Source organism: Ischnura elegans, chromosome X, assembly GCF_921293095.1.
Source record: "Ischnura elegans chromosome X, ioIscEleg1.1, whole genome shotgun sequence".
NCBI lineage: Eukaryota > Metazoa > Arthropoda > Insecta > Odonata > Coenagrionidae > Ischnura > Ischnura elegans.
In genome coordinates, this window is record NC_060259.1 from 66,253,077 (window position 1) to 66,268,435 (window position 15,359).

At 37.3% G+C, this 15,359-nt stretch overlaps 1 protein-coding gene across 1 annotated transcript in view; it reads right to left on the reverse strand.

The window, feature by feature from the left end:
* Positions 1-677: 677 nt before the first annotated feature.
* LOC124171336 (secreted frizzled-related protein 1-like) overlaps positions 678-15,359 on the reverse strand; it is a 144,237-nt gene continuing 129,555 nt past the window's right edge. Inside the window, exons 2-4 of the mRNA XM_046550491.1 lie at positions 8,915-8,989; positions 3,796-4,043; positions 678-1,577 (exon numbers count right to left, since the gene is read on the reverse strand). Of these exons, the coding sequence (XP_046406447.1) occupies positions 1,401-1,577; positions 3,796-4,043; positions 8,915-8,989 (500 nt within the window). The 3' untranslated portion in view covers positions 678-1,400. The remainder of the gene's footprint in view (positions 1,578-3,795; positions 4,044-8,914; positions 8,990-15,359) is intronic.

Below are 15,359 nucleotides of genomic sequence, written 5' to 3' on the forward strand. Positions count from 1 at the left end.
ATGGATATTCTACAATTTTAATTATTTTTTGAGCTTTTGTCTTCATGAATATGGTCAATGAGCACTCTAATGCATTTCATTTTCACTCTTCTTCTTAAATAAAATATTGAAGGAAAAGCCCTTCATTTATTTTTTTGGTCACACTCAAATCCATGGAAACAATTTCTTAAATCAAAATGTGATTCTATTTTCAATTTGGATGTGGAAATCCAAAATTCAAATGTATTGAAAATATGCATAAAAATGAAGAGGGATTCATAAATGATAAAAATATTTCACACAAAAGTTAATATTTCTTGAGCTTAATCATTGAAGTGATTTGCAGCATTATCACTTCACCTTACTGCTTTTATAAATCTTAAGGATGCATTCTAACTGCTCTTGTTGGTACAAGCATAGTAACCTTCGCCAGCTACATTACCTTAGGTTCTCATATTTCTCCCAAAGTAAATTCAACTCTTTCATTTGCAAACAGCTCTTAATATCTGCAAAAAATGTTAAGAAGAAATAGCTTGGCTTAGTCTATTCTTTCAAAAATCGCCAAAGAAATCCGAATCACATATGTAATACAATATGGAAGTAAGAACTAACAAGCAATACTTCCTTGAAAAGCTGAGGAACATGCCTTCAATTAAATTATGAATAGAGGGTCCAACTTCCATACTTTTTCATTATTATATATATGAATTTATTTTTACACTTTTATGTTAGCACATATATAAACATGATAGCAGGCACAAAAATTAGGAAAACAGTCACAGCATTATATGTTATGGTAAATGAATTTAAAAAGATTAAGCATTGGCACTTTTCAAAGACATTTTCATACCACGATAACATTGCTAAGCCTACCAAGCAAGTGGTGCCTAGGCATTAGATCACTACTAAATTTGCACCAGGTATGACTTCTGTCAAAAATTCTCCGAGTCTGAAATGTTTATGAAGATTTTAAGTATCATATCAGTCTTCACCTATCTTCATGTTTCACACAATATATTATTGATCATAAAGGCAGCTAGCCAAGTAAATATGATCACCATATGGCACAGATGAATAAATGCAGTCAAAAAATGCTGCATCACAGTCTCCATCATATTACAAAAAATCTCCAACTTTTGATTCCCATGTGATCATATACTATCATACAAATATGTAATTAATTCATCACACTTAATAGCCTCTGCCTCCATTGTTTGACTCATTCCTGATGAAAATGATGCATGGCAGCTGAGTAAAACAACTCACTTTCAAATTATACACTAAAGCATAAATATCGGGTGAAGTCACTGCCTTCTTCCCTCGTACGTCAAACACTGATGGCTATTCACAGCCATAACAATTCATGCAGGGAACAAGAGTGGAACCCATGCACATTAGATCCTCCCCTGAACTTAGGTTTTTCATTGCCCCAAGGGAGCGGGTGATGATGGTTTTTTGCTCTGTCCTTTATTTTTGCCTCGTTTCCTTCGGCCAGGAGATGGACTACCTCTGAAGGCCTCCCCAATCACAGAATGGGAGACAGTTTTAGGGTCTGAGCAATTCAGTTTCTTGAACATACGAACTGCTTTCTTAAAAGGCTGAAAGATAGGAAGACATAAATATACAATAAGTCATAGAGTAAATCAATGGTGATCTTATGTCATAGATCTAAGTATTTGCACAATTGAAAATGTATTGGAATAGATAAATTCACAATTGTTCAGAGACACCGCACTGCTAATGAAGAAGATTCCTCAATAAAATGTATTTAGTAAACTACCCTGTGCATCATAAAAAATATCAGTTAACTATATATATCTAAAAATTCGATTATAACACTAGAGGGATGGGATGAGTTAATTTGACCAATTCATTGTGCTCGTGAACTCAAAGAATTCTATAAATGAAGAACAAAATTGGAAAGGTTACACCACAGATATCAGTGGGAAGAATGAGAAAGCTGAAATAACCTTATAAGTGGAGTACAAAGGCCATAAAGGAAGTTCTTGGGGGAAGGAAAGTTATCATGGAAAGCCTTGGGTCTTATTTAATGTCTTATACCTCACTGAAGGAAGACGAGACCTATATTCTCATGTATGATGCTATTGTACAAAAAAATTTTTGCAACATTTTTGAGATTATTTGAAGCATGTTATGCGTAACAGGAGAATAAATAGGTGTCATGCATGTGAATTACTAGCTATGTACTTCATAAAATAAATATTTAAGCATTCAAATACTAAATCATAGAAATGATTTTAATACTAGCGATTTCAATGGTTAAGAGAAGAACTTGAAGAGATTACTTAATTCTTCTTTTCTCATGTCAAGAGACATTATGATCATCATGTACAACTCCCAGAGTTGTATCTGAGTAGTTCTGTAAGTGCCAGAAAAAGTATTCTTCATTTGCCTATTATTATCTTCATTTTTCTGAGCACATAGGTGACTTCTCAGATATATGCTTTTGAGATCATGATGTCTTATGAGATGTCTCTGAGATATCTGATGTTAAGTGAGTTGATGGAAAATGAAGGTAAAGCAAGGAGATGGAAAGAATATTCGGAAGAGTTTAACAATATTCAGTACTGAAAGTGTCACCGCCAGATCTCATTAACATTTTGCTAGGTGATAGGAATTGGAAACAAATGAGATGCAGGTTTTATTTCAGCTGCAAACGCTGTACACTTTTCGAGATATTGGCGACGGTAAGTACTTTAAAACTCCTAAATGTATGCAACACACAGTGCACACAATACACCGTCACTACTCTTCATCTTAGCTTAGGAGTATAAGGGACTATTGTTGCGATGTGGGTTGCACAATTTTAGGCGTTTACCTTGTACTTACCGTCGCAAATATCTCGAAAAGTATACAGCGTTTGCAGCTGAAACAAAATCTGCACCTCACGGGTTTCCATTCCCTATCACCTAGCATAATTTTAACGAGATCTGGTGGTAAAACTTGAGGTACTTTCCTTATGAGATGTACGGTTGAGTCAGAAAGGTTATCCTCAAAATTTTCGATACATATCAGGAATACATCTTCAATTTCTTGGAAAATTCCTAAAGTACATTTCCAAATATCTAATTGGAGTGATCGTTTTGAATGAACAAGGAATGCTCTATATATGCTAAAAATATTTAGAATATTCTGAGAATATTCACGTGTCACAGTAAAAATTTGTATGAATGTTAAGAGCTGTTTCACAACTAGGACTTGGCTCTGGGGGGAGGGGAGTTTACCGTAGATTTCGGGACCTTTCCGGGGTGTATGGAAAACTCCCGGGGCAAAGGGGGGTCCGGGGATTTTTGATATTGAAAACAAGGTTTTTAGGCCTCAAAAACAGTAATTTTGTACGAGCATTTATTAAAATAAAGAATTTTCTATTTATTGAGACCATCTTACTCGTTTTTGACGCCTTTTTTAAAGGCTCAAGGGGGTATTGTGACCCGGAAAACCCTTCTCGTGGCCATGCAACTGTGAATAGCACACCATACCAGGTAATACTGCGCAAAATTTTGCTTTATAATGGGTGTATTATAAAAAAATCCGTTAGAATTTGTTAAATATGCAAGTAAAGTACGAATTTGAACAAATTGGAGAGGCCAAATTAAAAATATAACATTTAATTACTGTACTTCAAACACGTAAGATTGTATTAAAAATATAATTTTAATTTTTTGGGGTTCTGAGGGGGGAGGGAGAGATTCTTACAACCCCGTCTCCATAGTTACGTCATTGGATATGAGAATATTCCTCTCGCCTTGGAGGGCAAGGCTCTCTACCAAGTAAACTTCAAGTAAATTTCCAAACCTTTGAATTTTTCCCCCAAGGCATGATGAAACTCGGAATCAGCTTTGACTCCCTCGTATATCCCATTATGAGGAACACGTGTTTGCTGTTTCGTGTTATTTCTTCGCAGCAGGTATCCACTGGATTCAGTACCAGCACAGGGCGCCTTAGCTGCCTTTTGTATTCTCTCTCGTGGGTTGATTTCAGCACTTTGGCCTTTTTACAAGTTAACTTCGTCTTACGAGCCTTGCGGATCTTGGCACGTACAGCTAAAATAAAAAATGAACATCCACTTCAGCTCAAAACAATTCAAATGTATCACAAATCGATAGATTAAAGCTGGCCATGTAATGGCTAGCTATATAGAAGTAAAATAATTGAAGTTTTGAAGGGAAATAACGAAACTTTTGAGGTCCATCAAGTCGTGATCTGGAACCCCCGAAAACTGATCCACCATACAAAAATAAACATCAAACGATATTGAATATACTGCTGAAATTTAGAGTGCACCATTTACATACCTGCATTACTTACATTCTACGGCACACAACAAGATCAATTAATTTTTCATTGACCCATTGGTTTCGAAGTTAGGAGAAATATGCGTTGTTTAAAACGAATCCATCAATTTTTGTGGTATAAACAATTTTTTTTCAGAAAACCGTTAATATTAGATTTAGATTTAATCTGCCAAAACTGCAAGTTACTGGAACGAAAAAAATGGGAATACCAAGCGTTCAAAGTTGGGCAACATGATTGTACGCGCAAAAAAGGGTACTTTTTTGATAAAAAATTCAGTACAAGAAATACTATGGAGCTGAATATTTTTTTTAAATAAATGACCCAACGTATAAATAAATTCTCTCTCGTATACTTTTTGTTGAATTGGAATTGATTTCTCCATTCAGACGATAGAGCTCTTCAAACTCGGGTGTCTTGTTTTTTTTTACAGACAGTAGCTCCTCATTTCAGAAGTAGGGTACGCCCCTGAGGGAACCACCATTAGAACCCCTAAAAATAGGGAAGATTCCCTCATCATATCTGCCGCTGGGCCACTACAAATAAGGCCACAGAAATTTAGCGTCACTAAATCAAAATTCAGTTAGATTTGGTGACACTAGAAAACATTTTTCCCCGTGCATGACTTAAAAAAAACGTTACATGACACCAAATAAATCGGTGAGCGAGTTGGTATTGTAGTAAAGCAGAGGATTTTCACTGCAGTTACGAATGAATGTTGCAACTGCCGCCCCACTTCCACCCAAAACCACGCCCCAACAATAGGATAGTTTCCTTCATTAAGGAAAGCAAAAGTCATTGATTGCGATTCATTACCCACCATTAGTGTATTCATAATATACAAATTAAATGGTTTTAGAAATCCAAGTTTAGACGAGTGTTAATGGTCAATTTTAGCCTCATTTGAAGAAGGCCAGATTGGCGCCCATGCGATGCCACTCCACGTGACGTCACAGGGACCTAGATTCTATTTCGAGTAGATAGGAGTTTTACATCGTCTGAGATTACCAATGTATGAATGAGGCACAGAGCTCAGAGAAACATTTCTTAATAATCACCTATTAAAATTGCATATGGTCGGAAAGTTTCCTTCGTTTGATAGGGTATTAATAATCCTCATTTAAGCAAAGCTCTTCCTGCTAGCAGGGTACTCTACGCTACCGCCATGCTTGGCAGCAAGCAGCCTGCATCGTAGCGGCGTTCTTAGCCTCGCACCCAGGTGGCCTCACACAGCAGCAGTCAGACATCACACGGGCTTTTCCCAGCATGCATACTTAGCCGTCGCATTTTCGCGCGCTTGAAAATGTTAACTTTTAATTTAATAAATATCTAAAAGCGTGAAATATGTACTCCGGGAGTAATACTCTTTCGATTTATGCAATAAAAAAATAATAGGAAACCACCCTATTGGTTTAAGCCCCAATGAAGAGCGTGTCCTCGGTCAAGATAGGCGATCGCACCTGTAAGGGCACTTCGGGAATATTTGTCAAAATCGGACCCTCTGGGTTTGCCTACCCATCTCTTGCTACTGCCATCTTCAGCTGTTGCCCTGCTTAGCAATAGCTAAAGGTGACGGACTGATAGCAGGAGAGGGAAGCAGGGGACAAAGAACACGGGCAGAGTTTTTGGGGGCCAGGGGGAACCTTACATGGCAATTTGCCCAAAAAAGTACGAAACCTGTGCACTCAAGTACAATGAAAATAAAAACACCAGCGTTAAAATAACGTTTAGTCTTACATGTCACTCGAAACGCTGTTTTCAGAGGCTAATGTAAACAATTTTTTACAGGGTAAGGCCTAAGAGAAATCCCTGTTTCACTGGGGGTATTCCATATCCCCTTGACTCCCGGTGTGATAGCTGGCCCCTCAGACATAAAACTCTCAACTCTGCCCATGACCAAGATTTATGGCCATGTTAGCTCGTTTGTAACAAGGACGCCATGATATTATATTGTTAAATATTTTCGAATAATAATAATAATATATGTGACGGAGTATCACTGCATGCCGCGGCCATGCCTTCGTGCATGATACATATATTTTATTCAGACTGAGGTATTCAGTTGTTTCTTAACCATTTTAATTTTTTTACTTTTAATTTCTTTCATTTCATGGCTCACGGTCTTGCAGCTTAATCTAATTATTCTAGGGATTTAATTAAATGCCTAGATGAATGTCGATAGGAGCCACCTATTTCGCGGTCAAAATGACAGACCAAATTTTACACCTGGGCGGAGACGAGAGGGAATCTCCATGGAGACGGCTGCTATGCCAACAATGAGCGGTTGACAATGCTTCGCGGCGGTCGACTATCTAGGTCCAGGTATTTTGATATTTAATCTAGGTATTTTGGTAATGCTCAAAGTCCAGTGAAATTAATGCAAACAGAGACAAGAACTGCGAATATTGTATTACTTAAACTAACAGTGCTGTCATCGCTACTACAAGAAAAATTGCTGAGATAATTCATGCACGAGGGTGAGCTTGAAAATAAGGTCTCCTAAGTCGTTGCGTCGCCGCATGAAGCGCCAGGCGCAATCCGCCAAACCACCGTGTTCCTTGGTTCCTCCTCTACCACTCTCGACCGCCGCGAAGCATTTTCCACCACTCATTGTTGGCATAGCAGCCGTCTCCATGGAGATTCCCCTCACGTATCCATCCAGGTGTGAAATTCGGTCTGTCATGCGAATTTTGACCCCGAAAAAGGTGGCACCTATCGACATTCCTCGCCAATTGGTTGAAATTTACGGTAAAATATGTTTGGATTTTAAACACGTTCGTGCAACGAGTTTATTTTAGGCCGCGCAAACGTCCACTGTCAGGTGGGTGCCGAAACAGCTCACCGAAGGCCACCAGGGGCAGCGCGGGAAAGAAGTTATTCGCCGTTTTGAAGAGGATGTAGATGAATTTTTGGACTCTATCGTTACGGGTGATGGGTGACCTGTGTTCACCACTATACCTCCGAGACGAAGCAAAAGTCTATACCATGAGGCCATCAGACGTATCCAAAACCGGAAAAAGTCAAACAAACTCTGTCAGCCAAGAAGGTTAAGGCAATTGTTTTGGGACCGAAAGGGAGTATTGTTGGCGTGTTTCATGCCGCGAGGAGCCACTATCACTACGGAATGATACCGCTAACTACAAAAGCTTCGACGCGCTATCAAGAAAAAAACGTTCAGGGATGCTGGCAAAGGGGGCCTTATTTCATAACGACAACGGGTTCCCGCATACAGGTAATCAAACGCAGGAACTGATTTCGAAGTTTGTGTGGAAAGTGATCGGGCACCCTCCGTACAGCACCGAAGTCACACCCAGTGATTTCCGCATGTTACTCGCCCAGAAGCATTAGCCTAGAACCTAGAAAGGATGAAGTTCACGACGGACGACGAGGTGCAAGAGGAGGCCAACGCCTACCTTCGCAACGCGTGAGGAAGCTGGTATGACGGTGGGATTCAAAAGTTCATCGTGCGGATAAGGAGCATCATCAAGCGCCAGGGTGAATACATCGAAAAATAGCTAAAGCCAAGACCTTTCCAACATATATTCGACATGTAAATAAATGTCATATTCAGTGACATTTATTTACATGTCGAATATATGTACTGATTTATTAGTTGTAGGGGTAGGTACTGATTTACAAGTTCATCCTCGTATCTCGCGTAAGATATGGCCAAATTTAGCGGAATTTAGAGGTAGCCGATCGTGAGAAATAGCTATATTAACTACTTACAACACTTCCGGTAGCACGGAAAATCGGTAGTTTTCGCCGAAATTCCATCATATCAGCCCTTTTTCCTAAATATCCGCCATTTTCTAATAATGATAATGGTGCCATTTATTCCACTGTATTGGGTGAACATAAGCCTCAATATACACGTTGGTACGTAAAACTTCATCACTAAATGTTCGTAAAGAAACTGACACTGATTTTTGGAAAAATTACGCTATATCAGCTGTAGGTGCACCGATGCCAATTTTTATTTTGATAAAAAATATTTTACTGCTAGTTTATCTACCACTAACAAGACGTGGAAATCCTGCGTAAAAATAGCTCTGCGAATGTAATTACTTGTAAGCATACAACATTCCCATTGTTTTAGCCGCTCATTAACAATTTAGTGCATTAGAAGTAAGCTATCTTCTTACAAAATATCAATTATCGATGAAGTTTAATGCACTAAAAACGAGACCTCATTAGTTTATCGGTTGCTTTGATATTTTAATTATTCAAATATTGTCTTACGAATAAACAATTTCCATGCGTCGTAAAGCAATGCTTAGATTTCTTAATATTTGTGAGTACATTTGAAGCAATTCAATCTCTGCATTGAAATTGTGGTTATTCAAATTCAAAATCTCAAAAGTGAAAGAGAAGTTAAACGTACGAAACTCAGCCCGCTATCAATAATATCCTCGTAACAGAACAAAAAATATTTATAGATATTTACCAACCATTTAACTGATAAATACCTGAGATAATGATGATGTCAAACGAAATTGGGGATTGTGCAAGAAGCTCGAACTCAGAGCGTCTAGGACGGCATCCTTGCAACGAAACCATTGGCGATTGAGACATTAGCTTTATCCAACTTACCCGATGGCAGTGTTTATGATTAACGTACCAAAGTCAGCTCTGCAGAAGTTATCCAGTATGTTTTCGTAGGTTTCTGCCTGGTTACACGCTTGGCACCCATTCCCTAAAAAAGAAAAAAAGAAAAAATGCTGATAATTGTCCACATTTAAATCGACGAAGAAGTTTGCGACATTGAATGGCATGGTACTGTTGAGGCACAAAAAATCATACTTCTCCGAATCATCGGATGATGCCTGCAGATGGCTTCATCCGACAAACGAAAATCTCTCCACGAGGTTGCTCAAGGAAAGGACTCCCTTTTACTCTGAATCTGTGTACTTCATAAGATTGTGGCGTATTCCGAGGTGAGCTCTACCCCACTTAACCAGCAAGTATTCCGGTTAAAAAATAGAGTGATTAATAGTGAGAGTAATACTAGATCTTGACTTTTTCCTGGACGCTAATTGTGAATAAGGCTCTAAGTCAACCACGATAATTTGCAGCTTTTAGTCAAACCTTTCGCGTAAAATATCCAGTGTTGGTAAGTAATCGAAGAAAAGTTATCGGATTACTTTTAACGATTAATTTTGCAGTAATTTTTACTTGTTATGATTACTTTATACGAACTGTAATGTTTACTGGTTTATTGTTTATTAGTATAATTATTATTTACAGTTTACTGGTGATTTACTTCTTACGGTGAAAGAGGAATCATTACTTCCTCGCAACAGACGATGACTTTGCCGATTTCACTGATTTAACTTGGCCTACATGTAACTTCGAATCTGACTCGATGCTACATCAGTATTGTATGTATTGCAAGTGAAATAGCAACTTTGGCAATTTCTATGACTTCATGATTCCACATTTTACTACAATATTCGACAGTTGCCAGGTGGTTTCTTGAGTGGAAAATCTTACACGAAATTATTGTCATTGCAACTGTAATTTTAACGATTACTTTTTAAAATTAGTAATTTGTACTCAAAATACATTATTTTTTACAAAGTAACTGCAATTGAGCCCAGTTACTTTTTCAGTACTTTAACCAACACTGAAAATATCATTATTCACCTTCTCAATAAACTTTCTAGGATTATATGAGATCGTTATCTCACTTCGAGGAATTTCATGGCCAAAAATGAGTAATTCCTATATGCACATGACCAAATTTAGCACGATAATAGCCTTTTGAAAATGATGTGAACAGCGCCAAAATCGATGAAAATAAATGCAAGAGAGTAAAATAATCAATGGTTCAATCTCTATCGGGAAATCTTAAAATTTCCCACCTCTCACCTCTATAAGACCAAAATATTATTCGGAACATAAAAAATTGCATGGGGCTTAAAAAACGGAAGTAATAGTTTAAATCACTGTGTAAGGTTACCGGCTAAAATTTATGGAAACATTTTAAGGTGAAATAAAATTCACTATGAATACTCCACACTGAATATTTACAAGCACTGAAGCCGGTTATGAATTGTATAACAGTATGAAACCTATAGTCAATGTAAATATGTATAGTAATAGTATGGATCAAATGAGCCTCCTCTGAAGTTGGAATCTGTATCCCATTGAGAGGAAATCCACCAAATGGTATACAAAAAATTGGGCATCCATCTACTGAGGTTTCTTCTGCTGAATAGTAAATTTCAATTCTTGTTCGGAATATATGAGTATCGACCTGGTCAGCATCACTATATTACGATATAACGCTATCGAAACCAGAGGCGGTCTGGCCAGGTTGGCATTCGCCGAGGGCCCCGAGCTTAGGGGGCCCTCACAACGCTCGCGTCTATGATCCAGCTTAGGTTTATGAAAGGTGTAATAAAGACTCTGATTACTTGAACTAAAGTTTTTCTGCAATTATAAAATTTATCGTATACATTAGTTGCTTTGCCATATAAGCATACTCAAGACTATATAAAATTAAAAAAAATAAAAGTGTCGGGATATATAAGAGAACCGGATGCTTTTTTGAAGAAGTTATTCGGAAAGGTTATTTCAGAGGTTTTTCTAGATTTAAACGCAGTTTTAAGGAAAAAATTCCCTATAAAATAGCTAATAGAAAGTTTTGAAATTCTTAGTTTTCATAGTTTTTCATCTCAAAATTGCTATTGTTCACTAACTTTTTTCAAGAGTCAGAATTGCGTCAAAATCCATTTCCTAAAATTTTCCTGGGGAGGACCTCCGGATCTCCCGATAAGGGGGGCCCCATCATGAGCCCCAACCGAAGGCCTCCACTCTCTCCAAACCGCCCCTGATCGAAACCATAGTCGTTGTTAATAAATATTCGGTGAGAAACGTACATAGTGATTTCTATTTCCTTAAAATTCTTGATAAACAAGAGTCAAGTCCCTTGCACTCTCACTCAAGGTGATTTTAACGGCCGATAATTAGGGACACGAGCAAAATTAAGACTAAAGTGGAAAGGGGGACAGGTAAAGCGGACTTTGGGCAGTAAAAATGGCACATACTTCGCGGGCGACGAAACGCCTGAATGGAAAACACTGCCAATGATTACCCAAGAGGAGTTTCGTGTTTGAACTGAATGTCTGCGAGAGATAGCTCTCTTCGCGTCCGTCGGACACGACCGCTGTGTTTACTCATCTCTCACACTCTTCGTCGCCGCACAACTGGCCATAGACTCGAGAGAAACTGCCTGGTCCACTCGGTGTGATACACCCACAGTGGATGAATGTGTGGCCTATGAAACATGGAGGGGAATATTCATCGTGACCACCTCTTTTGCTTAGGTTGAGTGATACGAGAATTTTTATACATTTTATAATATTTCTTGGAGTTTAGGTCAATGTAAAACAAGTTATAACCAACATTTCGATTTATTTTAAATCATCCTCAGGGCTATGAAAGAAAAAACATGAACAATATAAAATACAAAGATGACAACGATATACAATATTTTTACATTAAAATGTTACGATCGCGTTTTTTATACAGTAATATAATTTAAAGTATACACATATATATGTAAGAACAGAATAGAATACACAAAAAATTTTGACAAAAAGAATAGAAGAGAAAAAAAATATTAAGAATTTTTATATGCAAAATTTGCTATTTTATGAAAGAGGATTTTATTGATTGAGATTTAACTGATAAAATGATTGAAAGAGATGAAAGAGAGAAAATTGATGAAAGAGATTTAATTGATAAAATTGATTGTTTGAGGCGTAACTTTGTGAAAGCGATTAATGATTAAAATTAAAAAGAAGAACTTCGTGCTTTCACATGAATATTTATTCACACAACTACACGACCATGGTTTCAATGTTAGACGTCATCATCAGGTGCACTCTACAGAGGTCCATCAGATAAAAGGATGTGATGGACCTCTGTAGAGTTCACCTGGTGATGATGACTAACGTTGAAACCATGGTCGTGTAAATGTGTGAATGAATATTCACGTGAAAGCATGAAGTTCTTCTTTTTAATTTTAATAATGAAAGAGGATTTAAAAAAGACGATGCCAAATATAGCCAAAAATATTTTGTATTTCACCACAATTAGATATTTTGGACTAAAAATAAGACCGAAGAGTACAATAAAAGTTATGTAAGTTCGTAATCAGCTCGAATGATGAATCTCTCCGTGGAAATATGAAACTAAGAATATATCAACAAGTATGGTATGCATCAGGCGACAATACATACAAGCGACGCTACTTATTCCACCATTTTGCTAGCTAAATCGTGGATACGGAATTTTAATCGACCATAGAGGCGCGAATCCGGAGCACCTTAACAGGAATTTACGTTTGCGGGAAAACAATTTCTCCCCATGAACAAATATGGTTTTAAAGCAAAAATTGAAATAAAAATATTGCGGGAGGATGACAAAAGAATAGATAAAATATTAATGGATTTGATGATTTCAAAATCAATTAAAAACAGCTTCAATATTTTCCGATCCAAGAATGAAGCCGTAAGAAAATTTTCGCTGCAGAAATTGTATCGGCTCTTGCCTCATCCTTCGTGCAAATGAAGTACTTTCGGCCTATACTTGCTCCCACTGAAACTGAAGCAGCCTTAATTTTATCAAATGTGCTTTCATCGAATTGACAGTTATTTAAATGATGTAAAATTTAATCAAAGGTTTTCTTACAAATCTAATAAATATTTAAATTAGAGACCAAATTCAAGTCACCTAAACACTCGCCTTACATGCTAACAGTTGAGGATTAAGTCTTTTATGTATTCGTTAACGTTTTTAAACAACTAGACGTACTACATTGTAATGGCAGCTACAACTCAGCTACACTACACACACTACGGAAACAACTCAGCTTAAATAAAATTTTAGGAAAGAAACATTTCTCTAACCTTCCTCAGCGGATGCAGTTTGAGAAAAAAAACAAAAAGATTCACTATATTTTGTTGACTGCGTCTGATAAAGAAACAGGCATCCAAAATAGAAAACATATGACACTCTATGACAGGATAACCTTTATTTTCTTATCTTGGGGAACATAACACCAACATAAACTTGATATTAATTTGACACATTGTACCATCACGAACATACAATTCGGTGAAAACCCTGGTTATATCTTATTTATGCCGAAATTCCGATCGCTTCAGCCGTCAGCGGCGCAGGTGGCGACTTTTTCAAACGAATTTAAAGCGCGGTAGGTGACAACATATGTAACAGCCAAATGGAGAATCCTCTGTTATAGTATTAGTGATTAAAACTCCAAATTCAGTATTATTACGAGAAATGGGGCTATTTGACTATTTGAAAACGCGGTGTGTAACGACTCATTTAGCGCCCAGCTGGAGTGGCGTAGCGAGAGGGGCTTTGGAGGATAAAAACACCCCAGAGCTCAGAGAAACTTATAAGTTTACTTCAATTTACTTAATTTGATTAATATTACTTATAGTAGAGCGTAAGGATTAATAAAATATCCCTCAGAAAGTCATAAATTTCACCATTTTGAACCATTTATCTTAAACATTTTCTGGGAAAGGGCCCCCGCACCTCTCGCTTACCCTGGCGGGTATACCACACCCCCAGTATTAGCTGCTATTTTTAGATTTTCCCCCATAGACTTAGGTGACTGATAAAGAAACAGGCATCCAAAAGAAAAAAAACGCGTGACACTCTACGGCAGGACAAAATTTATTTTCTTATCTTGGGAAATAAAAATTCGCCATCATAAAATTAATATGAATTTGACAAATTGTACCATCACGAACACAAATTTTGGTGAAAATCCTGATTATATCTTATTTATGCCGAAATTCCGATCACTTTAACCGCTTCTTAGCTGCGCCCCTGCCCAACTGGAGTATTCTATTCCCGCTGATATTCAAGGTGTGGCCGTACGAGTGTGATATAGCACCTCTCCTTTACATTCTCGTCCAAAAATCTTCCCACAATACCCTTGACGAATCCTAGCTTCTTAAGGGCTCTGCCACAAATATTTCTTGATATGCGTTTCCTTCGTTAAGTTCGAAGTTATCGTAACTCATACATACTTCACTTCACTTGTCCCCTTCGTGTTTACACCATCCACAGCATATACATGGGGATAGTTGGACGACCTCTGCAAGAAATGTACCGCAGTGAAATTGCTCAGATTAAGTGCGAGTCCCAACTCTTGGTTCCACGTGTGAGCTTCATTAAAATCCGATGATAGGACATGAGAGTGATTTAAAAGCCAAGCATTCTGTTAAAAATATTCATTTTTCGATCCTAGCTAATATGATTTCGGGATTATTTGATCGGCTCCAGCAACCTCCTAATGAATTGTCCTATAATTTTTCCTCACCTAATTTGGGATTTTTTTTTCTAATGCTTTAAAGCTGAAAGAAATTATATTAACATTGCCAAATAACTAATAGCAAATTAAATTATATGTACAGAAAACTGGGATAAAAATATTGACACTAGAGTGGTCTAAAATTATTTTCAAAGTTGTAAGTGCACATGAAAATTATTGATGTTATTTCGTGTGAAAAAAGCAACTGAAAAAAATCAACTTGATTGCACAATATTTGACTCTAACATATCGTGTTTCAAAATTTAGGCTGTATTTGATCGAGAACTGCCTATTTTATGTAAAAATCTTGGTTCCACACATGAACTTTGTTTAAATCATCGTCATGAGGCCTAAGACTGGTGATGAGAGAGTTTCTCATCAAAACGTTGGCTTAAACGGCCTTAACCTGTGCCAAATCCGAGAAGATTTTATGAATAGTACTCGCTAGGAAAGTTTACGATCTTTTATCAATGTATCAACGCGCACTTGCACAGATTAACCCTTTAATGTCCATAAATATTGCATCCTTTATAATGCGTAACTAAATACGTTTTTCGCCTAGTAATAATGCGTAGATTCCAGAACCATTTATATGAAAGCATTATCTCTAATGGTTTCTAAGAAACAGTCTGGAATGTGAAATAATACCTATTCACGCTCCCTTATGGACCATAGGGACATACGTGTCACGTGACATGAAAACACTAAT